Source organism: Octopus bimaculoides, chromosome 4, assembly GCF_046866305.1.
Source record: "Octopus bimaculoides isolate indiv1 chromosome 4, ASM4686630v1, whole genome shotgun sequence".
NCBI lineage: Eukaryota > Metazoa > Mollusca > Cephalopoda > Octopoda > Octopodidae > Octopus > Octopus bimaculoides.
Window position 1 is genome coordinate 115349781 of NC_142931.1, and position 27895 is coordinate 115377675.

Below are 27895 nucleotides of genomic sequence, written 5' to 3' on the forward strand. Positions count from 1 at the left end.
GGTATGCAACTGGTACTTAATTTATCAACCCCGAAAGAATGAAAGGCAATTCCGCCAAGGTCAACTTTGCATTTCATCCTTTCGGGCTCGATAAATCAAATACCAGTTGCGTACTGGAGTCGATCTAATTGACTGGCCCCTCCCCCAAAATTTCAGGCCTTGTGCCTAGAGTAGAAAAAAATAGTTGAGTAGATAAAGTAGCGAGCTATTAAACATACAGGTCTTGAGTTCTAATCTAGTGGACAGGAGAACACTAAATTCTACATGAAGAATATGTATTAACTCCTCTAGGAATGACATATGTGATGCACTGACAGCCTATCTGTATGGAAATTTAACTCTCATTCCCTAACACACCATAAAAAGTATTGATCATGAAGAAGCTCTCAGTCTCAGTGTGTGTGTGTGTGTGTGTGTGTGTGTGTGTGTTTAGCATCAGCACTGTCCAAAATATAGAAGCAGTACTTATGGCCCTAACTACTGGTGGTGGTGATGGTGGTTGTAGGGGAGTGGGGGCAGTCACCTTCCAATCAAACTAAAGGAACTGTGTTTCCATTGGTTCTTCAAATTACTAATACCACGTGTGGAATTATGAAGAAAAATTTAATCCCCCAAAAACACACACAATATACAAGAGAAAGAAAGGACAAATTCAACAAAAGACTCACCATGACACTGGATAACCTTTTTGATGCCAGCCTGCTGTTCCAAGGTATCGATATTCTGAGTATAATTGTGAAGTAAGCGATTATGGTCTTCAATCAACTTGATAAACTTGTGGCACTTTGAGGGTTCAAATTGACCGGGATAAATTTCCTGAGGGGATACAATGAAATACTTTTTACTCAGATGAAAGAAAAATGTTTTTTATTTATTTATTCTTTTATTCTTTTACTTGTTTCGCTTATAGAACTAAGGCTAAACCCTTCAAGGCTGGCACACTGCCTTGAAGGGTTTAGTCAAACCATGACAGTAGATTTGGTAGATAGGAAAAGTGTGGTGGTGGTGGTGGAGGGGAGGGGTCCCCCAAAATCACTTAAAAGCAGGCACTGGTGTGTTTACGTCCCTGTAACTTAACAGTTTGGCAAAAGAGACTGATAGAATAAGTACCAGGCTTGAAAAAAAGTAAGTACTGGGGTTGATTCATTCAACTAAAATTCCTCAAGGCAATGCCCTAGAATGGTCAAAGTTTATATACCTATATCTTTCTATCTATCTATCTATATATATATATATACACACACACACACACACACACGTGTGTGTAAGTGTGTGTGTGCCAATGTATACATGTACCTATGTGTGTATATATATGTCCATGTATGTGTCTATGTTTATATTTGTGCCCTACAACAATCGCTACAGGTAGTGTTGTTGCTGTCACTTCTCCTATCAACAATTTCTCTGTTCAATTCACAACTTCACAGACATGTGAAATAACAGATAATAATAATAATAATAATAATAATAATAATAATAATAATAATAATAATAATAATAATAATAATAATAATAATAATAATCATAATCCTTTCTACTAAAGGCACAAGGCCTGATATTTGGTGGGAGGGGACTAGTCAATTACATCGACCCCCCAGCATTTCACTGGTACTTAGTTTATCAACCCCTGAAAGGATGAAAGGCAAAGTCAACCTCGGCAGAATTTGAACTCAGAATGTAAAAACAGACAAAAATGTTTTTGAAGCATTTTGTCCAGAATGCTACCAATTCTGCAGCTCACTGCCTTGGTGATGATAATAATGGTTTCAAATTTTGGCACAAGGCCAGCAATTTTGTGAGTCAATTACACTGACCCAGTTCTCAACTGAGACTTATTTTAACAACCCCAGCAGAATTTGAACTCAAAATATAAAGATGGACAAAAATACCACAAAGCATTTTGTCTGGCATGCTAAGAATTCTGCCAGCTCACTGCTTTAATAATGATGATGATGGTAATTTCTTTATAATAATAATAATAATAATAATGCAAGCGTCACTAACTTTGGCGAACTTAAAAAATGGCCGAGGATCGTTCCGGAAATAATGGATGTCAAACATTGCTTGAGGATCAGGTAGATCAGGAAAGTCAACAGCTAATCTGGCATAAATGCCATTACGCGACCGGAAATCTGGAATACCACAAGATACAGATACCTGCAAGAAAATTCAATGCCATTTCAAAAGACTTGAAAAAGAAAACAAAACAGTAAGACATATTAAATAATTTGGTAATTATTTGTAGACATAACGATGACATCTCCAGAACATTTTATATCTAATACTTACAGAAGATCTTACAGATTACATTCATCATCATCATCATTTAAGACTCACATCTTTATTTTTTTTATCCTATGCCAGCATAGGGGAAAAAATAGATACACATACATAAAATTTATGGGTTTTATTAAACAGTTGTTCTACACCAGTGGTCCAAAACCAATTTTTACTTATGGACCCCTTTGATTACTATTTTCCTTATTTGTAAAATAAACCATTTATATTCTATATAAAATTTTATGTAGTTTTTACTAAATCACCAATTTACGATGTGGTGTTTATTCTATGACATCACGTCGGAAAGTCACCAGTTTTTTTATGTGTTTATCACAGGTCGTTGAAGTGTGAGATATACTATATCTTTATTTACACTACATAATTTTACTTCACGAATGCTTTTTAGGAATTGACATTTGTTGCATGAGGGAGTTTGATGCCGCTGTCCTCATCTGCACCTCCTGCCGCAAAGTTGGCTTATCTGGGACACTTGACAGTAAGAGGTCCAGCTTTATTTTGAAGACACCTACATCCACCCCATGCAGGTCTCTCAGGTCCTTCAGGAGGATATTGAAGAACTGTGGACCTCTCTAGCCTAGGATATTGCAGTATCTTGTCCTACATCTTGATGGCAAATTTGGAGTCCTCGGCACTATGCAGTGGTGCTCAGTTCTAATATTTGTGCAACTCTTGATGCCAAAGTTTGGGACAAGTCCCTCCAGGATCTTCCAGATGTATATTATGGCATATCTTTCTAACCTACGCTCTAAGGAATAAAATCTTAATCTCCTGAGTTTTTCCCAGCAGCTTTTATGCTGCATAGAGGCTATCTTCTTCATGTAGCTTCGTTGGATTGCCTCAAGTTCTGAGATTAATTTGACACTAGTTAGTGACCATAGCTGAGAGCAATAGTCAAAGTGGCTTAGAACAAGTGTCTTCCAGAGCACCATCATGGTTTCCTGATCTCTTGTTCTAAAAGTCCTTAGAATCCACCCGGTCAGTCGCCGGCATTTCATTGACAATTTAGCAACATGAACATGAAAGCATGCATTATTACTCATGTAAATGCCCAGGTCTCGCACTGTCTCTGCCTCTGGGATTGCAGTCCCTCCAGGTCCAGTGTATTTAATGGGTTCTGCATTTAGTCTTGCATGCTTATAGCATAAGGCTTGAAACTTTTCAGCATTAAACTGCATGTTATTCTTTTCAGCCCACTTGTATATTTCATCCAGCTCACATTGCAGGTGCATAGAGTCTTCAAGGTTCTGTATTACCTTTGAGACTTTTGTATCATCTGCATAACTTGTGATCGTGGCTCTGTGTGTGGCTGAGTGCATGTCTGAGAGGGCCATTATGAACAGTAGTGGTCCCAAAACAGTGTGTTGTGGAACACCGCTCACTATTTGCATGCCATTGGAAGTAGCCCCATTGGCTACTACCACCTGACTTCTATCCTTCAGAAAGTCATGAAGCCATTCTTCCAGTTTTCCAACTATGCCGTGATCACGCAGTTTGTGACATATCAATCCAAGATATCAACTTTATCAAAGGCCTTTGCAAAGTCGAGATATATCACTTGCACATTTGCAGCTGTTTCAGCATCCAGTCATATATATCTATATATATATATATATATATATACATATACACACACACACAATATCATATATATATATATATATATATATATATATATATATATAGACACAATATCATATATATATATATATATACTCTTTTACTTGTTTCAGTCATTTGACTGCAGCCATGCTGGATCACCGCCTTTAGTCGAGCAAATCGACCCCGGTACTTATTCTTTGTAGCCTAGTACTTATTCTATCGGTCTCTTTTGCCGAACCGCAAGGTTACGGGGACATAAACACACCAGCATCGGTTGTCAAGCAATGCTAGGGAGACAAACACAGACACACAAACACACACACACACACACATATATATATATATATATATATATATATATATATATATATATATATATGCACATATATACGACAGGCTTCTTTAAGTTTCCGTCTACCAAATACACTCACAAGGCCCGAGGCTATAGTAGAAGACACTTGCCCAAGATGCCACACAGTGGGACTGAACCCGGAACCGTGTGGTAAGCAAGCTACTTACCACACAGCTACTCCTACACACACATCATATATATATATATATATATATATATACACACACAATATTATATATATATATATATATATACACACAATATCATATATATATATATATATATATATATATATATATAAATATATATATATGAACACCTTTTCATGATACCGGTATGACTTTAAATCTCTAACAATTCAAAATAATGATTTTTATACTTCTTAATTCTACCTCAGTTCATCTATTTCTATACATTTATCATTACCTTTCATTTGTCATTACCTTTATTTTTTATATATAATGTACATTTTCTCATTTTACTTTTCCCATATGTATACCATGTGTAGTCTCTTTCCTCTTTGAAACCTATTTCTATTATATCTACTACATATGTGGAAAATCGGTGTGTGTTTGTTTGTGGCGTTGTTAGCTAACTCCTACATAGTTTTATTGATTTTGATGAAATTTGACACATGAGTAGAACTCATGTCTGGAAACCTTGTGACATACTTAGATTGTTGAAAATATTGATAATATGGTCCCTGGAAGGGACCTTTATATCTACCTCATACAACTATTTTTTTTTAAACACCCAAGCGAAATAACCCAAACCACCTATACAATATTTTTTTTTAAACACTCAAGAGAAAGAACCCATTTCCTTGTTTGTGTTTGATTACTTTGAATGTTGATTCTTTTGTGTGTCCTATTTCTAATTTTTGCAGAAACTATCACTTTTATACTTCATTTCACACATGACCAGAAACCTCATAACATACTTAGATTGTTGAAAAAAATCGATAATAGGGCCCTTCCAATGGATCCTTTTATCTACTACATATTACTAATATTTTATCTAAACAATCCAAGGGAAATAACCCATACCACCTATACAATATTTTTTTTTAAACACTCAAGAGAAAGAACCCATTTCCTTGTTTGTGTTTGATTACTTTGAATGTTGATTCTTTTGTGTGTCCTATTTCTAATTTTTGCAGAAACTATCACTTTTATACTTCATTTCACACATGACCTGAACTCAAGTCTGGAAACCTCATAACATACTTAGATTGTTGAAAAAAATCGATAATAGGGCCCTTCCAATGGATCCTTTTATCTACTACATATTACTAATATTTTATCTAAACAATCCAAGGGAAGTAACCCATACCACCTGCAGATTTTAGTTAAGCGATCAATATTTGATTCTCACAATCAGCCGACATGATTCTGCATTTCACTACTCACAGTTTTCAACAGCTAAACATTAGTATTGCACTCCCTTAATTTGAATCTTAAACATTAAAGACTTCATTCATACATTTCTATACATACATACTTTTTTGAATGCCCATTACTCCGATAATACTGCATTTTTACAGTTACACTTTTTCCATGACAGAAGATATTTTTATTCCACAACGTATTTGTAGTGGATTCATGCACGCATAGCGTGGATTCGATCTTTGATCACCAAATTTCCCTTAAAACTTCAACACCGCTTTTCTCACGGTAAAACAATTGTGTTTCTGTGAATGACAGCAATTATACATTTCCCAGATGCCTTCGCTAAGCAGAATAATGTCTTTGCCTCGCGCCAACCTCCAGCAATCTCTCCCTCCTCCAGCTGACAGTTTTTTGTACTTATAAGAATTGTTTTTTTGATAACATAATAGGTTATATAGGATGATGGTTATATTACAATATTACAATAACCAATAATATGTTGTGCAGGTATAGTAATATTACGATCATGAAATTAGCATTAGCATATCTCACTCTTTCTCACAGAATCTCTAGGATCCTTTTGCAGAACCCTAGGGTTCCAGGGAACCCCAGTTGAGAAACGCTGCCCTAAATGTAACTGATTATAAAACTGAAGAAAATCTCATAAAATGTATCATGCCACTCATCCATAGTTTTTAAAAACCTAATTAATAACATCATAAAGGTATTTACAATTCGTCTTAAAATAAATCTTTGATAAAGCAGCTCCTTACTAAAACAATGCCTTACAAGCCAGTAGATGCAAAGATGAAATTACCTATACTCCTAACTTCTCCATCCCATTAAGAAGAAGCGTCAAAATATCTTAATGTTCACGGCTTTTATTTCACTAAATGCTAAGTCTAATATTGCCAAAACATTTATAATCTTTATCAATAAACACTTCCCCACTGACCAGAAGTACAGAATGTTACTTCATAGACAATCTTAAATGAAATTAGTTGCACCGCTAATACGAATAATATATCCCATAGACACAACACAAAAGAACTGAGATCAACTGCTCATTTGAAAACACCAACACTTGCCTAATAAATACATCTTATAAAACAAAACAGAAATTTGATAAAATTTAAATGATAATTATTGTATGTATGCCATATTTCCAAAGTTACCCCATCATATGACAGGTAACTAATATAGAATAATGCATTCAGCTTAGATATACAATAAAATACCAGCACCAATAGCAAAACTTATTGCCTTGATAATCTATTAGATCATTTTTTTTAACAATGATTTTTTAAAAATGGTAACTCAGAGAGCATGAAATACTATATGACACTTACCCCAGCACCGGTGAGAACCATTATTTTCTGTGAAGTCTTTAAAAGATGTACAACGTCATCAATAGTGTTGACATAATTTAATTTCTGCCTTTTCGGTGGTTCCGATATAAAATTCACCAATAAACCCCATAGCGTCATTTCATCAAGATCAGGTGGGATAAATGTGTCCTGTGAAGTGATTTCTTTGAAGAGCATCCTGGGATCACGACCCATACTCATCTGCCGCTGTACCCAGTTCAATGGCCCTATAAAAAAAAATTGGTTTTTGTTTATGTTTAATGTTTTGCTTATGTTTAATGGCAGTCACTAAATACTAAGTCCTAAGACAGATTTTTGTTGTTTCAATTCAATTTCTCTCGACCCTACTTACTGGAAGCAAAAAATACACCCAATACTAAATTATTCAGGCACTGCTTGCTATCTTACCTGCTCTGTCTTGGCCCTTTCCCTCTTCTTTTTATTGCTTTCTGGGACACATTCTGGCACTAACCTCACAGACCTATCAGAAGATACAGAATATCTTCCATTAGTCTCTTTCACCTAACTGAGATAGTATTATACAAACAGGCCATCTCTGCTTTTTTCAATGTGATTTTATTAAGTTATATTGAAGGCTTTTTTGAGTGGGGTTTACTTTTTTTACAGACACCACTGGTACAAAACATCTGTCTCAAATACCTTCATTGTCTTCTCCTGCATCACATATGTCTAAGATATTCGTCAGATAACATGCTCGGTGAATACAGGCATAACACTGTTCTTCCTATATAAGGCCATGTTTCTGGAAAGCTGTCGCAAATACATTCCAAACGCAATAAATTGAAATAAAAAAAAAACTTGCTTGATCAAAGTAAAGGAATCATCAGATATTATATCATCTTTATACCCATTTTTGCGTGGAAGTGCAATGGCCCAGTGGTTCGGGCAGCAGACTCGCGGTCATAGGATCGCGGTTTTGATTCCCAGACTGGGCGTTGTGAATGTTTATTGAGCGAAAACACCTAAAGCTCCACGAGGCTCTGGCAGGGGATGGTGGCGAACCCAGCTGTACTCTTTCACCACAACTGTCTTTCACTCTTACTTCCTGTTTCTGTTGTGCCTGTAATTCAAAGGGTCAGCCTTGTCACACTGTGTCACGCTGAATATCCCCGAGAACTACGTTAAGGGTACACGTGTCTGTGGAGTGCTCAGCCATTTACACGTTAATTTCACGAGCAGGATGTTCCAACAACAACCCATTTATGCATATTATGGTTTAACATAAAATTCATTACATTCATCAAAACGTACCCAAAACTAAGAACAGTCAAATTTTTTCTAGCTAAAGTTCACTCACAAGGCTTTGGTTGACTGGTGGCTATGGTAGAAGTCACTTGCCCTAAGTACCGTACAGTCAGATTGAAACTGAAACTAAGTTGTTACAAGGTGAACTTCAGGACAATCAACTGAAGAGTCAACAGTTCAAGCCCAGACACTGACACTGATTTATGTTCACAACCTAGATATTTAGCGCTAAGTAGATGCTTTCAGGTGTATAATTCCCTCCTGTGAGTAGCTAGGGTAAGGGTAAAGACCTCCTTCAATCATGAATCACCATGGGATTATACCTAGAAAGTCACCTTCCAAGTCCAGGCAAAGTTGTTTATGGAAGACCAGCAGTTGCCCATGCATACCAGCCTCTCCTCTCCGTGCCACCAATGTTATCCAAGGGAAAGACAAAGCTTAATACAGCTTGGTACCAGTGATGTCACAATTCATTTCTGCTGCTGAGTGAACTGGAGCAACATGAAATAAAGTGTCTTGCTCAAGGACACAACACACAGCTTGATCCAGGACTCGAACTCACTACCTCATGGTTGTGAGCCCGACGTTCGAATCATTGAGCCATGCATTTTCATAGCTACAATAACCCCGTGTATTTAATTATCTTGTCATGCTGAAAAGAAGGTCATCTATGAAGAAAAGTTAAATGCTTTACCACGGTGGAAGCCTGATATACGCAACAGCCCTGTGGATGGATCCTTGCAATCCAAAAAATGCTTAGCTCTTTGGAAATGTAAGAACATCACAATCCATTCTCCTCTGTCCTTCTTTGCAGGTCACAGTCCCCCATGTATACATGTAGAAGCCAACAGGAAAACCTCTTTAGTGTATCTTTTATTGTTTAGACATCCTAACAAAACAGCAAGTGACATAAAGAAATAAATGATTTTATATAGTAGATCTTTACCTGAGACAGGCCTCCATGCATCCTCATCTAAAACTGACAGGTCACTGATTTCACTAACATTATCAAAGTTATCTGCATTCTGTAATGAAATTTAAAAATATAGAAATTAAGTGAAATTACTCCAAAAGTGAAATAAATATGTTACAAATATTAAAAAAAAAAAACCTTTACACAATGAAAGTGAGAAGTTAAGCAAAATATGTAAGCTGATGCCAATAAAAAAAAAACAAATATTAATATTTCGGGAAAGATTCCCCTTATCAAGTATAAGAAAGAAACTAATTCAAGACTTCAGAGAAAAAAGTATTATTATTGACAAATGCAAAAATGTAACACAAAAACATCTTTTGTTTTATCTTATACTTGTTTCAGTCATTAGACTGCCGCCATGCTGGGGGTACCACTTTGAAGAATTTTCAGTTGAATGTATTGACTCCAGCATTTACTTTTTATAAGCCTAGTACTTATTCTACCAGTCTCTTTTGCCAAAGCACTAAGTTATGGGAATGTAAACACACCAACACCAGTTGACAAGCGATGGTGTGGGACAAACACAAACACACAGATATATATATATGCATGCTCTCAAAAACATGAATGAATATCAAAATAAGCATTTCTTTGATTAAGTAGAAAGCAAAGAAAAGAAGGATCTTCGTAAACAAAAAGAAGGATCTTTATAAACAAAAAGAAGGGACATAATTAAGAAGATCAACTCTTACACTGCTGATAGATTTAAATGATTTATTATTAAATCTAAAACAAGGGTGGCAGATTAATAGAATCAAGAGATAAGAGATAAAATGCCTCACAATATTTTGTTAAGTCAGTTTATGTTCTAACTTCAAATCTTGTGGGCTTTTACTCTGAACCTCAGAAAAGTGAAAGGCAAAGAAAATATGTGATCTTGTTTCATCATCACCATCATCTTAACAACCACTTTTCCATGCTTGTTGAGGTAGATTTTCTATGATCAGATGCCTTTCCTGTCACCAACCATTATCTGTTTCCAAACAAGGTAATATTTCCACATGGCTGGACATGTTTTTTTTACATAAGATTGTAAGTGAAAGACAGTTTCTGTGATGGAGATGCTTGCTTACGACTACAGTGCAATGTCAAGACAAGAAGACACAAATACACATATACCCATGCATACACACATGTACATACATGCACACATACATACTCACACGTATGTGTGTGTGTGTAGTTATATGATAGGCTTCTCTCAATTTCTGTCTACCAAACCCACTCACAAAGCTTTGTTTGAACTGGAACTATAGTAGAAGACATTCATTTCTATATTAGTAAACCGTATTGAATCTCAAAAGAGAAATATTGCCCCCTTGTTTTTCCAGGAGCTACTAGACTGAGGAATTGATATAACTGGATGAGGTTAATGTGGTTTCACATAGTTTATATAGCTGAGACAGAGAAAATGTGACAAGAAAGGACATGCCCAGCCTCATTATGATTTCATCAAACTTCACTGTACTTGTGAAAGTAGTGATGGAAGAACCATTGACACTGCATGGCATAGAAAAACTGAATCACTCTGAAAAACAAAATTTTCTTTTGTATGTTATCTCCCAGACGCCTTTGTAAACAATGTAACCAATAATTTCTGTTCTTAAGAACTACATCTTTCTATAAGTCTCTCATCATCACATTTTCCATACTAACCTGTAACCCACAACTGGAAACTAAGCATTAACAGAACTATTTTTATCCAATTATTTATCTCTGTAACAATAAAGTCTATAAGCTACAGAGATTTATAAAACTAGTTTTCAACTCCAGACTATACAACACCAATGTCTGAAAGACAAACTATAAATACCAAATAGCTGAGCAGTTGAAATATCCAGTCATAATTTAGACTAGAAAGTTAAGTGGGAGGCAGGTTTATAAGCATTTGTTTTCTTTCTAGGATCTTCTGATAGGATGTAAATGCAAAACTCATCAGTCTTCCAGAAGACACAGAAACCGCTCTAATGCTGGTGCCATCATAAAATGTATCTGGTGCACTCAGTGAAGTTGTTAGCAAAAGATTGGAGGCAATGTAGAGCACTGGTCTGTCACAGGATTACGCACTTTTACCACAACACAAAATGAAGTATTTTGCTCAAGAACACAACACACTGCCCAGTCCGGGAATCAAAACCACAACCTTTCAATCATGAGTTCAGCACCCTAACCACAAAGTCATGCACCTCCACATTTTTTTCAGAAAAGTAATAACTCTGAATAAAGGACTAAGACTGTGACAACCATCCAATACATGTCAGCACGGAAACTGAATGGAAAACAATGAAAATGATGATGATGGCAACATCAATGATGACGATGATGATCATGGAAAATAGACATTAAAGAATGATGATGATGATGATGAATTGATTGGTCTCTTTTGCCAAACCAACACCAGTTGTCAAGAGATGGTAGGGAACAGACATACATACATACATACACACTCAGGCATATACATACACACACATATACATACATATACAAAGGCCTTCTTTCAGTTTCTATCTACCAAATCCACTCATGGGACTTTGATCTGCTTAAGGCTATAAGTATGAAGACATTTACCTAAGGTGCTGTGCAGTGGGACTGAACCTGGAATTGTGGTTGTTGAAGCAAACTTCTTACAACATAGCCATGTTTCCGCCTAAAATTTAAGGGTTCTGGCAAGGATCAAGCTCCCAGCCTTCTACATGTAGAGCAGATGTGATAACCAATACACCATGGAGCCATTCGTATTCTTTATTCTTTTACTTGTTTCAGTCATTTCAGTGTGGCAATGCTGGAGCACTGGTTTAAAAAGTTTCTTTTTTTTTTTGTCAAAGAAATCAACCCCAGGACTTATTCTTTGTAAGCCTGGTATTTATTCTATCGTTTTTTTTTTTTGCCAAATCGCTAAGTTACAGGGATGTAAACACACCGACATCGGTTGTCAAGCGATGGTGGGAGGACAAACACAGACACAAAGACATATATATATATATATACAATGGGCTTCTTTCAGTTTCCATCTGTCAAATCCACTCACAAGGCTCAATCGGTCTGTGGCTATAGCAGAAGACACTTGCCCAACATGCCATGCAGTGGGGCTGAACCTGGAACCATGTGGTTGGGAAGTAAGCTTCTTACTACACAGGCACACTTAACTCTTTAGCATTCAGCCAATTATGAGATTATTTAATTTAAGAATGACATTGTAGGTAATGTGTGAGAGGCCAGATCTGACTGAATTGAATATAAAATAGGTAGAATATTTAGGCCAGATATGGTCAGTTTAAATGCTAGAGGGTTAAACATCCCTCTTCCATGCTGGTTTGGGTTCGGTGGTTTGACATGATCCAAGCCCAAGGACTATGTTGAGTCACAATGTCTGCATTGGTATGGTTTCTACAGCTGGATGACCTACCTGATATATACATATCTTTTACTTGCTTCAGTCATTGGGTTGTGGCCATGCTGGAGCACTGCCTTGATAGATTTAGTCGAATCAAACAAACTCCAGTATCTTCTATTTTTAACTCTGATTCTTATTCCATGAATCTTTTATGCTAAACCACTAAGTTACAAGGACATCAACAAACCAACAATAGTTGTCAAGTTTTAGAGAGAAAACACAAAGGTGCATACACACAAAGACAATGGGCTTCCACACAGTTTCCATTTACCAAATTCACTCAGAAGACATTAGTTGGCCTGTGACTATAGAAGACACTTGCCCAAGGTGCCACACAGTGGGACTGAACTCAAAACCACATGGTTGCAAAGCAACCTTCTTGACCACATGACCATCCTCTCCAGAGGTAGGATTGTCTTTCATCCACTAAATAATACCAATTAATATCAAACTTCGTAACGATTTAGGAATTAACACTATCATATTACCAATGTTTCTCAGATACAAATAATCATTTTTATTTCTGTATGACCTACAACCTATGGACTTCAAATAAGCAACAATAAATGATAGATGAATCATTAAATTTTTGTCTAATATATACATGTTATTGAAGAATGGTTACATGACAGCTGTTTATTAATCCATTACCTCCCATAATTCTATTAACTGGAATTCTTTTATGAAACTGATTTCTAGCATAAAACAGCCTTAGAAACACGCTGGAAGGATCAAAATAACATTTCAAAATAACATTTTAAATAGAAATAAGCGAGACATTGGGTAAAAAAATTAGCAAACCTCATTTGACTATCAGAGAATTATACCTAGTAGATATAGCAAAAAGGTTAGATATGTGTAAAAATTGACAGATAATTACAAAATTTGTAATTTTTAAGTGATCTCATGAGATCACTGGTAGGTAATGGGTTAAGAAGAGCCATTATACAAGGAAGTAAAAATTGGCAAGCTGGCAGAACAGTAAGCACATGGGACAGATTTCTCAGAAGTATTTTTTTCTGACTCTTTACATGCTAAGCTCAACTTTGCCATTTATCTGTTCAGAGTTGATCAAATAAAGAACCAGATAAGCACTGGGGTTGATGGAATTGATAAGCTAACTACCCACAAAATTTCAGGCCTTCATCATCATCATCATCATCATCGTTTAACATCCGCTTTCCATACTAGCATGGGTTGGACGATTTGACTGAGGACTGGTGAAACCAGGTGGCTACACCAGGCTCCAATCTGATTTGGCAGAGTTTCTATAGCTGGATGCCCTTCCTAATGCCAACCACTCAGAGAGTGTAGTGGGTGCTTTTATGCGTCACCCGCACGAAGGCCAGTCAGGCGGTACTGGCAACAGCCACGCTCAAAATGGTGTATTTTATGTGCCACCCGCACAAGAGCCAGTCCAGGGGCACTGGCAACGATCTCGCTCGAAAATCCTTACACATGTCATGGGCACAAGTGCCAGAAAGGCGATGCTGGGCACAAGTGCCAGAAAGGCGATGCTGGGCACAAGTGCCAGAAAGGCGATGCTGGGCACAGGTGCCATCCCAATTTCGCTTTCGCTTGCCCCAATAAGTCTTCGCAAGCTGAGTTTCGTGTCCAATGAAGGAGACGACGTTGGCATGGGTGCCAGTCGTCGAATTTAGTAGGATTATTAGAGAAGTAATGACTAATGATATAACCAGGCTATAAGTTTCATCATCAGTATTGTCTATTTATCCAATTTTTAATTCAGTACAAAATATACTCTACTTCATAAGCCACATTTTAGCATTCATGCACACACATACACATCATTGAGCTGTAATTAAACCAATGAGTGAAATGTATTACTGTACAGTATAGAGGGTGATGCTGCAGGATAGCAAGACGTGAAGCAGAGAAATTTGGTTGGTCTGTAGAGGCTGGAGAGATTTTAGGAAAGTACTATGGCATGGATGTGAGACATTACCTTACATAAACAAAATAGAGAGTGAATGGTCATTAACCCTGTTGTAACTATTTTTCTGTTGAAATACACTGCTGTTATTTCAATTAATTTTGGGAATATTTCACTCTAATAATGAAAAATTTAGTAAAATATTTTTGGTCATTAAGTTCATGTTTGGAATATAAATGAATGTGAAATTTCCATCAACAATTTTTAATTTTGGTAACTTTAAACAGGAAGTGTTTATCATGGAATCAAGGACAGTTCCAGGCAGGTTGTTATCAAAGGGATTAAGGCCATCAGGCAATGTAGGTGCAAAAGATTACTGTTCTGGCTGTTATTTCATTACATATCAGCTCTGATTGACCAGTCCTGTGACCAAACACATTCCAGTTGTGACTATCTCATTTGTCAGTATATCAAACACTATATTTTCTAATGTGCCTGGCATTCATTAAGATGGCAGGAGTATGATTTGAGTAAGATTTGGTGTCTACTTCTAGCAAGTCAAGCAACCGTGTAAAACTCTGTTCTTGGTTTGTGGCTGTGTGAGTCAAGGTGTAGTAAAGATGCAATGCAGGTGGTCATGAACATCAAGTGGAAAATACTGTGCACCGTGAGTGGAAGACACAAGTGGAAGACCGAGAATGACATGGAAATAATGGCGAGACGAAATCGCATAACGTTGAGTAAGAGGACAATCAGACAAAATAAAGGGTTAATTAATTGGTTTTATTTGTGAAATATGGTTATTTTGAATTTGCTGCAGGAAATGGTCTATGTCTGTGAGGGTGAGTGGTGGGGTAGGGGGGGGGGGCACTAGGAATGTAGCCTTAGAACCATGGAAGCGGCAGCCTGAAAAAGTTTAGGAACCATTGAATTAAATGAACCCCAGTACTTGACTGGTACTTTACTTTCACATTATTGACCCCAGAAGGAGGAAAAACAAAACTCGCCTCAACAAAATTTGAACAAATAATACGAGGTACTTATTTTATCAACCCCAAAAGGATGAAAGGCAAAGTCAACTTTGGTGAAATCTGAACTCAGAATGTGAGGACAAACGAAATGCCATGAAGCATTTTGCCCTGTGTGCCAACAATTCTACCAGATCACCTGGTTTCAAATATTGGCACAAGGCCAGCAAGTTTGGGGGAGAGGGTAAGTCAATTACATCACCCACAGAGTTCAACTGATATTTATTTTATTGACCCTGAAAGGATGAAAAGCAAAGTCGACCTTGGTGGAATTTGAACTCAGAATGTGAGGAGATGAAATGACACAAAGCGTTTTGCCTGGCATGCTAACAATTCTGCCAGCTTCCCTCCTTAGTAACATACTGGTATTGATTAAGTTGATATCCTTTTCCTAAAATATGTGGCCATGTGCCAATATTAGAAATCTCATATTAAAAGAGTTTGGTATTTAGCTATATTCCTTTACAGTTCAAATCCTGCTAAAACTTCTTATTCCTCCATCATCATCATCATCGTTTAACGTCCGCTTTCCATGCTAACATGGGTTGGATGATTTGACTGAGGACTGGTGAACCAGATGGCTACACCAGGCTCCAATCTGATTTGGCAGAGTTTCTACAGCTGGATGCCCTTCCTAACACCAACCACTCTGAGAGTGTAGTGGGTGCTTTCATGTGCCACCGGCACGAAGGCCAGTCAGGAGGTACTGGCAATGGCCACGCTTAAAATGGTGTATTTTACTTGCCACCTGCACAGGAGCCAGTCCAGTGGTACTGGTAACGAACTCGCTCGAATGTCTTTTCACGTGTCACTGGCACAAGTGCCAGGAAGGAGACGTTGGTAACGATCACACTCAAATGGTGCTATTTACGTGCCACCGTCACGGAAGCCAGACAGCTGGTGCTCTGGCAACGATCACACTCGGACGGTGCTCTTAGTGATTTACTGGTACAGGTGCCATCACGATTTCGCTTTCACTTGCCCCAACAGGTCTTCGCAAGCCGAGTTTAGTGTTCAATGAAGAGAAAGTATCAACAAGTACTGTGGTTGATTTAATGAACCAATCTGCCTACCAAAATTTGCAGCCTTGCAACTATTTCAGAAAATGGTTCAATCATTTAGGCATCTGAGACAAATGCTTTTTTCTAGTTCTTTGTGTCAGAGTTCAAAAGCCACTGAAATCAACTTTGCTTTTCATCCTTATGGGGTTGATGAAATAAAATACCGATTAAGTACTTGTGCCTATAGTAGAAACGGTCATCATCATCCTCATCATCATCGTCGTTTAATGTCCGCTTTCCATGCTAGCATGGGTTGGACGATTTGACTGAGGACTGGTGAAACCAGATGGCTACACTAGACTCCAATCTGATTTGGCAGAGTTTCTACAGGTGGATGCCCTTCCTAACGCCAACCACCCCGAGAGTGTAGTGGGTGCTTTTTATGTGCCACCGGCACGAAGGCCAGTCAGGCGGAACTGGCAACGGCCATGAGTGAAAGAATAAAATGCCAGGTAAAATTATATTTCAGTACTTAGTTTTGGCCCTCTAAGTTCCAAGATCAAATCTCACTCAGAGTGAAGTTACTTTCACTTGTCAAGAGAAGCTAAAAATAAATGCCACTAATGTGATCATTCATATATCATTATTGATCATTCATCGGAAATTCATGCTTGTGTGTGAATGCAATTCATCTTTCAAATGTAAACATCATTGCCTAAGTTGATAATTATAACGCTACAATTATTAAACTTCTAGATAACATTTTAATTGATAAGGTTATGTGACATTTAAATATCAATATTTTCAAGAACATATACAGACACACACACACACAAACCTACATAAATGAATACACGTCAGCGCAGACAAGCAAGAGAAAATAAAAGTACTCAGTATACAGTGGTATATAATTTACCACAACTTGAAAAATTCACAAATCGTTACTCTGAGGTTTTCAGTTTTCCAGATAATCTTCTGATGATTATCAAAAACAAAAAATTAGGAGGAAACAACAAACAAAATTTCAACTTCCAATAAATTATATATTGTATTTATTCATGTATAAGACACATTCTCTTCCTCTCTAAAAATTACGATCATATGTCTTCTGCAGCTGTGAGTACTGTTATGGCCTACTCAGTTGAGGTTCATATATCTCTTTCAAATCTGTTTTTGCTTCATCTAGGATACATAAACTTCTTCAATCTATTTTATATAGCAATAACAATAAATCAGACTAAACATACTTTCGCCATGCATCATAATACGAAAGAAAAGTTTACCATACATAAGACAATGTTTCATCAAATTACAGTCATCAATAAGTACAAAAACCTTATGCTGAGTAAATTTTTTCATATGACAAAAGTATGTGCACACTCAATGTATAAGAATAATTATTTAATCACATTATTTTAGACAACTTTCTGTGCATACATTAATATCTTTTGTAAGCTGATTTCAAAATGCATGAGTATGTGCACAGTTGTGCAGATTAGAGGGAATAGTACACAAGAGATTTCAACGTCTATAATTGCAGGTGCCCATTATACCAAAGTGTGCATAATATACAAATATATATATATGTGTGTGTGTGTGTATATATATATATATATATATACTCTTTTACTTGTTTCAGTCATTTGACTGCGGCCATGCTGGAGCACCGCCTTTAGTCGAGCAAATCGACCCTGGGACTTATTCTTCGTAAGCCTAGTACTTACTCTATCAGTCTCTTTTGCCGAACCACTAAGTGACAGGGACATAAACACATCAGCATCGGTTGTCAAGCACTGCTAGGGGGGACAAACACAGACACACAAACATATATATATATATACATATATACGATGTGCTTCTTTCAGTTTCCGTCTACCAAATCCACTCACAAGGCTTTGGTCGGCCCGAGGCTATAGTAGAAGACACTTGCCCAAGATGCCACACAGTGGGACTGAACCTGGAATCATGTGGTTGGTAAGCAAGCTACATATATATGTAATCATCATTTTTAGCATCAACTTTACCATACTTGCAAAAGTCATGGAATTTGTTGAGGTAGATTTTCTATAACAAGATGCTCTTTCCTGTTGCCAACCCTCACCTGTTTCCATGAAAGGTAATATTTCATATTATCAGATTTGTTTTACCAGAAGACTGGAAACGAGCAATGGTGATGCTTGTATACAATCAAGTGTTGTCAAAAGAGGACACAGACACAATGGGCTTCTTTCAGTTTTCATCTACCAAATCCACTTACAAGGCTTTGGTTGGCCAAGGGCTATAGTAGAAGACAATTATCCATCATGCTGTACAGTGGGACTGAACCTGAAATCACATAGTTGGGAAGCAAGTTTCTTAACTACACAGTTATACCTCACCCTTTCCTCTTATAATCCTCTCACTGTGGTCCTCAGGGGCAAGACAACCCTCATGTTTAAGGTGCCACAATAAAATTCAAACGGTACAATTTGTAAAGTGGATAGCAATAAAAAGGGCATCCAGCCATAAAAATCATACCAAATATTGAGTACAATACAAGACATTGTCCTGAAACATATAGGAAGGCAGTAACTAGAAATAAGAGCTGATATGGAGTCCAACCCATTTGGGCTTACGTTATTACATAATGTTATACAATCTTGCATATTGTTACATGCTAAATTATATGATGTACTTTGTTTACTACGGAAACATGCAGTAGTGCCCTCATTTGTTTCATCTTTATTACTCTCTCTTTCATATAAATATATATATATATATATATCATCATCATCATCATCGTTTAACGTCTGCTTTCCATGCTAGCATGGGTTGGACGATTTGACTGAGGACTGGCAAGCCAGAAGGCTGCACCAGGCTCCAATCTGATCTGGCAGAGTTTCTACAGCTGGATGCCCTTCCTAACACCAACCACTCCAAGAGTGTAGTGGATGCTTTTACATGCCACTGGCACGAGGGCCAGTCACACAGTACTGACAATGGCCACGCTCAAAATGGTGCTTTTTACGTGCCACCTGCACAGGAGCCAGTCCAGCGGCACTGGCAACGACCTCGCTCGAATGATTTTCTAACGTGCCACTAGCACAAGTGCTAGAAAGCAACGCTGGTAACGATTACGCTCAAATGGTGCTATTCACGGGCCACTAGCACAGAAGCCAGACAGTTGCTCTGGCAATGAACACGCTCGACAGTGCTGTTAGTGCTCCACTGGCGCGGTGACCAGTCATCGAGTATGGTTCAATTACGATTTCATATATATGATAGACATAGATAGATGTGTATGTATACTTATACAAATATACAAACTAACATATAATAGATAAAAATTGTCAGCTTTACATTTTAACACAGGAAATTTACTCACTGGATTATCAAAATCAGCATTTTGAAGAGGGTCCTCTGATAAACTGGTATCCATTTCATTCTCAGCTGAAAAAGACAGAAAAAATTCATAAAATGTAAATTGTCCAGTAAATTAGGAAATGTTCAGTATACTCCATCACCAATGTTTTAACATCCACCTTTCCATGCTCATACAAGTCAGATGGAATTTGCTGAAGCAAGTTTTCTATGGCTGGATGTGCTTCCTGTCGCCAACTCTCACTTGTTTCCGAGTAAGGTAATATTTCCGCATGACCAAATATGTTTTGACGAAAAAATTGGGAAGGAATGACATTGCTTGCATGATGCTGTCACTCGCTTACAACTATCACACGGTGTTAAGGCAAGGAGACAGTAACACACCACTTGGACACGGAACTCAGCTTGCGAAGACTTATTGGGGCAAGCAAAAGCGAAATTGGGATAGCACCTGTGCCCAGCGTTGCCTTTCTGGCACTTGTACCCATGACATGTGTAAGGATTTTCGAGCGAGATCGCTGCCAATGCCCCTGGACTGGCTCTTGTGCGGGTGGCACATAAAATACACCATTTGAGTGTGGCCGTTGCCAGTACCGCCTGACTGGCCTTCGTAGGATTTTTGAGCGAGATCGTTGCCAATGCCCCTGGACTGGCTCTTGTGCGGGTGGCACATAAAATACACCATTTTGAGCGTGGCCGTTGCCAGTACCGCCTGACTGGCCTCGTGCGGGTGACATGTAAAAGCACCCACTACACTCTCTGAGTGGTTGGCGTTAGGAAGGGCATCCAGCTGTAGAAACTCTGCCAAATCAGATTGGAGCCTGGTGTAGCCATCTGGTTTCACCAGTCCTCAGTCAAATCGTCCAACCCATGCTAGCATGGAAAGCGGACATTAAACGACGATGATGATGATGATGATGACTTCTTTCAGTTACCATCTAGCAAATTCACTCACAAGGCTTTGGTTGGCTCAAAGCTATAGAAGATACTTGCCCAAGGTGAAAGGCAGTAGGACTAAACCAAGGAGTTGGGAAGTAAACTTCTTACGACATCATTGCACTGTTTTACACAAAAACAAGGATTTCTGAAGTAGGTACCATGTACATCATTCTCAAAAGCACTGAGGTTATATCAGGCCAATCACTCTGTGGTCATCCAAACTGCTTGAAATAGCAGCTAATTCTCCCTCAAACCATTCTTCAGTCATATGAGATAGGATACCTTAGATATTGCCCTTCATACCTCAAAAAATGACAAGATGACCATGATTACATACTGGAAAACGTTTGGTCATAGATCAGCTTAGTCAAGTATAATCTGGTGCTAAAGAGCAACAACTTATTAAAACTCAATAAAATTTTATGTCTGGTACCAAAGAGTTGTGGGCTTCTATCTTGCATTAAAATTTCCTGCACAAATAACAACAGAATTCCTTTAGTGGAACTTCTTGTCTGATGAAACTGTCTTCATTTTAGCAGAAAAAAACTAAAGGCGCAGGAGTGGCTGTGTGGTAAGTAGCTTGCTTACCAACCACATGGTTCTGGGTTCAGTCCCACTGCATGACACCTTGGGCAAGTGTCTTCTATAGCCTTGGGCCGACCAAAGCCTTGTGAGTGGATTTGGTAGACGGAAACTGAAAGAAGCCTGTCTCCTTGTCTCCGTATTCTTTCTGTTGAAGAGCGTAGCTCGAAACGTCAAAGACTTTCCGTATTCCCGAGCGTCATACTAATATATACTTTTGTTATTTACACCACCTGTCCTCGTCTGTTGTTATTATTTGTATATTCTCCCATATATATATATATATATATATATATATATAAAATATATAGTTTTAGGGAAAATAACCAATTATCAAGAACTCATCGATGAAAATCCACTATCACATCGATGAGTTCTTGATAATTGGTTATTTTCCCTAAAACTATATATTTTATATATACTTTATCTATAAGGCTCAATTTAATTTTAATTTTTTATAAATTGATTTTAATTGAGTTTTTTGCCTGTAATTTTGGATTTTGTCCCTAATATTATTATTATTATATATATATATATATATATATATATATATATATATATATATATATATATGTATGTGTGTGTATATGTTTGTGTTTGTCTCCCCAACATCGCTTGACAACCGATGCTGGTGTATTAACGTCGTAACTTAATGGTTCGGCAAAAGAGACCGATAGAATAAGTACTAGGCTTCCAAAGAATAAGTCCTGGGGTCGATTTGCTCGACTAAAGGCGGTGCTCCAGCATGGCCGCAGTCAAATGACTGAAACAAGTAAAAGAGAGTAAAGAGTATCATTGCCAGAAATATGGCATAAGCACAGCCAAACACTCAAATTTCAGTGAATTAAGATGAAAGTGCTCTGTGTCCCATTGCAGTTCATTTTGGCCCTTCATCCCTCCAAAATTCATAGAATAAGTTACCAGCAACGTATATAAACTAAGAGGTGACCGACTCTGACCAGGCAATCTGTGCCTTTTCTCCAAAAAAGGATTTTGTGCCCAATCAGAAGAAATAAGTACCAAATTTAATTCATATCAATGATTTATTTATATATCTTTTATCTTTTACTTGTTTCAGTCATTAGACAGCAGCCATGCTGGAGCACCACCTTGAAGAATTTTAGCCAAACTAATTGACCCCAGTGCCTATTTTCTTTTAAGCCTGATACTTATTTTATCAGTCTCTTTTGCCCACACACACACACACACATACATATATATATATATATATATATATATATATATATATATATACACGCGCATGACGGGATTCTTTCAGTTTCCGTCTACCAAATCCACTCACAAGGCTTTAGTCGGCGTGAGGCTATAGCAGAAGACACTTTCCCAGGATGCCACGCAGTGGGACTGAACCCGGGTCCGTGTAGTTGGGAAGTAAGCTTCTTACCACCCATGTTAATTTAGATATGAGCAAAAAAGTTAAGTAAACAGAAATGCTGCGAGGCAATATACTGAAAAAGAATTTGAACATTTCTCTGAAACTTATTCAATGAGTAAATGGGCGGGTCAATGTCTTGCTAGAAATAGCAATTAAATCTCCTTCAAATCACCGTTAAAAGAGAGAGCACGTTGGAAAATAGTCCTATGGTCACGGCTGGAAGGCGTTTGATGATAGATTGACTCGATCTACATAAACAACGTGGACTAAACAAGAACGAGTTGCCAGTCATACCGAGAGTTCTTTACAGACAAGCCATCAAGACTAATTCAGACAAATTTACTTCCTCATACACAAATACTGTTGTCATAACAACAAAAACAATTTGTTTTGTTTCATTCAAGTGAAAGAATGGACAAAAAATGTGAATATCGAAATAACGAAAGAATTGCGCTCGTCCTCAAAAAGTTAATTAAAAAAAAACTATTATTGTTGTTTAGCTTATGGCCAGCCAACCCTGATCAACCAGCGATCTACGATCAAAGGGCTTACACATCTGTGGTGATCCACTAAATTTTAGTGTTATCAATCCCCGTATCCTTCCATTTTTTTAAGTGGTAGAGGATTTGAGAGAGCTCTGACTTATTTCTAGCAATTAAGGCGACCACGTAGACAACACAACAACGGATTGCTTTTATGTGGTCGTTTTGATCTATTGCAAATAACTATCAAACCACTCGCAAAAACACACCCTGCCACTTCGACCGTCTTCTAAAAAAGGACATACGGGGTGATGATATATATCCTGAATTCCTACACATTGGAAACAGGCGGAAGAGTCGCGGTTGGAATGAATGCCTTTTATTCTGCATACGCCATCAGGGCTGAACCTATAGTTTATGCATTAAATCACGTAGCGGTTTACTTCCGTGTTGGCTCAAAAGACATTTGTGTTGTAATTTGAATAGAGACAAAACTACGGGAAAAGAGCGCAGTCGACAAGAAATTCTGTGAAAATTATTTATTTATTGAAATAAATTTATTCACGAAAATACATTAGATTTGCATGTCGTCTACGTAAACGTGGGAAATGAAAAGTCTTCACAAAATCTATAAAGCCAAATAGATTATTAGGTTTCAAGCATATATACATATTACTGAAAACATGTCGCATGTATGTGTGCTTTTAGATCCGTGTGTTTATGTATGTACGTGGGCGTGTAAGTGTGTGTGTTCATGTCTGTGTAGGTGCGTGAGCGTGTTTATGTCTGCATTTGTGTACATCCGTGTTTTGTGTGTCAGTACGTGTGCACATGTGTGTGTCTGTATGTTTGTTTAAATGTGTTTGGTTGTGTACATGTATGTGTGGGTATGTCTGAGCAAATAGCCTGTTGGTCTTATGCATACGTGCATCTCAGGTAAAATACATGTATATGTGCATTTGTAAAAGAAATAGTTTAACGAAACCCGGGAGTTGCTGCTTTAGTCCATACAAACTCAGGTTTTGTTTGAATAAACTTATGTAATAGCCAAGACGTTCGAACCGTGACTATTTTTTCTTTGTTTTTATCACCCCAATTTTTATTTTAAATATCTGTGAGGTACTCCCAGTACCTTTTCCAACATATCGTTTCTGAAGTTGGTACGGTATGCTTTAAGGTAGATTTTATTTGCTACTGGAGGGCCGCGCCACCACCACGTAGATGCACCTTTGCTTGTCAGACTTATAGGGACTCCAACCATAACCATCCAGTAATATATTTTTCAAGCAGGAAACTATTTTTTTGAGACAGTACAGTGTAATCAGGGTGTCATTAGCCTGTTCTTTCTAGAAGTCCAACCATGACCATCTCGTCTTTTTTCGATGTTTCTCGGACTACCATACCCAATGTGTCCTTCCATTTCCAGTAAGGTTGAGCGGCCACACAGATGTAGTTCCTTCTATTAAATGTTTATTCTCTACAAGGGCTGGATAATCGAAATGTCTATCTAAGATAATGATAAATATATACGGCTTTGGGGTATAATGGTCGTTGAGAGTATAAGCAATTATGGATATGGAAATATCAGTTCCATGTAATATGTATATTATGTATGAGAAGGTTTGTTCATGCATGTGTGAGCGAAATATGTGGTAATCGATGAGGAGAGATGGATGATGTAAGGGAGGAAAATGCCAGGGACTCAACCAGCCAACATGCATGGGTAGCAAGTGAAAAGGCTTCTCTGGGGAATTTATCAATGTAGATATAAGCGTAGACACGGCGAATCGATCGATAATGGACAGCTTCGAGAGAGAGAGACAGAGAGAAGAACAACAAGGGGTATAGAGAGAAAGAATAAAACAGAGGAAGACAAACAGTTAGACAGTGAAAGTTTCAGAATAAAATAATGAAATTCAACAGGATATAAAGGCATATATATATATGTGTGTATGTATATATACGCACAGGTGTATGTATATACAGATGTTCATGTGTGTGTATACAAAGGTATATGTATATATATACCCATATACAAACGTGTGTATCTATCTACATGTACTTGTTATGAGGTACGTGGGAAAACAATGTACATGTGTACATACATACACATTGTCACACATGCACGTGCGTATGTATATATACAATATATACATCTGAGTTTACGAGAATGTATACATACATGTCGAAATGGAAATATTCTCAGCAAAATCTTACCTGTAGTAATTTGTAGCATGTTCTCCTCATCTTTCTTGGAGAACGATGAGGTCGGTGTTGACGACGATGACGGTGATGATGATGATGTTGACGATGGCGATGATGATGATGATGATGATGATTCTTCTACTGCTGCCCCAACCTTGTCGACGATTTTCCCTTCTTCTTCTTCTACCTCTTCGTCTTTCTCTAATTTCTGTAGTTTCTCCATCGCTTCATCTTCCATCTCCACCTTTTCGTTCAGAGTTTCCTCCATGTGCTGCTGTTGTTGTTGTTCACCTTCTTGTTGCAATCCTTTAACACGGACACGGGTTAAAGTGTCACCGCCGCCGCTTCCACCACCACCACTACCGCCACCGTCGTCACCATCACCACCGCCGCCGCTATTGCCGAAGCTGTCCCCACCACCACCACCACTTCTGCTTTCGCCAGTGCATTGTTCATTGGCTTGCTGTGACTGTTGTTGCTGATGATGACGATGCTGCTGACGATGACGATGATGACGATGATGATGCTCCTGCTCCAGCTTTTCCTCGTGTTGTTGTTGCTGCTGCTGCTGCTGTGGAAGCTGGTTCTCCGTATCCTCCTCCTCCTCCCCCACCACCTCCGCCTCTCTCGAGACCATAATCTTCTCTCTTTTCTCTTCCTCCTGCTGCTGCTGCTGCTCTTCCTCGTCGTGGCGGCGGCGGCGGTGGAGGTCCAGATTTCCTTCAGTACAAACAACTCCGTTATTATTATTACTGGTAGTAGTAGTAGTAATAATAGTAGTAGTAGCAGCAGTAGTAGTAATAATATTGGTAGTAGTATTATTAGCAGTCGTAGTCGTATTATTATTATTATTATTATTATTATTATTGTTATAATTATTATTATTATTAATATTACTGTTCACGTTGTGGTCGTCGTCATTATAATTATGATTGATATTATTATTAAAACAATGAGCCACTGGTTTGCTATCTGAATGTTCAGGACACTTACTGTGTTTGAGATGTTCCGACCATAAATGTCCAAGAGGTGTCCGCCGTTCATCCGAGTCCATACGAGGCCGTTTCGGCGAAAACGTCGCCACACCATCGTCGCTGTTTTGAGCAGCCATGTTTGGTCTTTATTCCTCTCTGGCTGGCTGGCTGGCCGTGCAGTGCGCATGTGCGAAAAAAAAAAATGCCTTAGCCTTAGATGATGTAGGCTTCTCTCTCTCTCTCTCTCTGATTGAGAGACTGCTTTCTACCTCACTACTTGCTTTCTACCTTTCTCTTTTTTATGCTCTTTACTCACTCTTTACTTTATTCTATCTTCCTCTCTCTCTCTCTCTCTGTCCTTGTTTCATATTCGTTTTCTTTTCTATTCTACCCGAATCTATCTATCTATCTGTCTGTCTCTCTCTCTCTCTCTCTCTCGCTCTCTCTCTCTCTCTCTCTCTCTCTCTCTCTCTCTCTCTCTCTATATATATATATATATATATATATATATATACCCCATTGTTTCTCTGTATATCTGTCTTTTATTACCTCTCTTTTTCTCTCCGTCCCTGCATTCTCTCTCTCCTTTTCTGTGTCTCTCTCTCTCACTCCGCCATTCTCTTACTCTCTCATTTTTCTCTGTTTCTTTCTCTCTGTCTCTCTTTATTCTTATTCTTAATTCTTCTCTGTCCCTATTACTCGTTCTCCCTCTTTTCAGTCTCATACTCGCTCTCTTTTACTCTCAATCACTTATTATATTCTCTCTTTCATTTTCTTACTCAGTCTTTTGCTCTGTCCCGCGCGCGCTCTCTCTCTCTGTTTCTTTTGCATAGTATCATTCTCTTTCTCCCTATCTTTCTCTCTATATATCACTCATTCCTTTTTATCTGGCTTTTCTTTCTCGTTTGGCACTTCTTTATTCTCTCTCTCTCTAGTCTCTATACTTCTAATACTTTTTCTTTTATTCGCTCTAACTTTTTCCTCACACTTCTTTACTAAAAGTGTCTATCTATTTCTCTCCCTCTCTCCCACTCTCTCTCTCTTTCATATTCATTTTTCCTTGCTCTGTTTCTCTCTTCTGTCTCTCTTTTCTCTTTTTTCTCTTATCGTTTTGTCTTCTCTTTCTACTGACGCAGAAGCATCTAACATAAAAGAATATGTAATAAAAACATAAATAAAATATTTACATGTAAAACATAAATAAAATATTTACATGTAAAACATAAATAAAAACATACATGTACATGTGTATACACATTAATATGCACACCCATATACATACATGAATATATGTATGTATTCGACTTTAATATAATGCATACATAAGCGCACATACGAAAATTAGAAACGCACGTGCAGACGTATACATTGAACAGACGCGCACCCACAAA

General features: G+C 37.8%; 1 protein-coding gene across 1 annotated transcript in view; it reads right to left on the reverse strand.

Annotated features, from left to right (window-relative positions):
* The window catches only part of LOC106881695 (uncharacterized), a 40053-nt gene extending 13346 nt beyond the window's left edge, over positions 1 to 26707 (reverse strand). The window contains exons 1-6 of the mRNA XM_014932161.3: positions 25543 to 26707; positions 19931 to 19995; positions 9220 to 9298; positions 6990 to 7234; positions 2005 to 2157; positions 669 to 816 (exon numbers count right to left, since the gene is read on the reverse strand). Of these exons, the coding sequence (XP_014787647.3) occupies positions 669 to 816; positions 2005 to 2157; positions 6990 to 7234; positions 9220 to 9298; positions 19931 to 19995; positions 25543 to 26641 (1789 nt within the window). The 5' untranslated portion in view covers positions 26642 to 26707. The remainder of the gene's footprint in view (positions 1 to 668; positions 817 to 2004; positions 2158 to 6989; positions 7235 to 9219; positions 9299 to 19930; positions 19996 to 25542) is intronic.
* Between the last annotated feature and the right edge of the window lie 1188 nt (positions 26708 to 27895).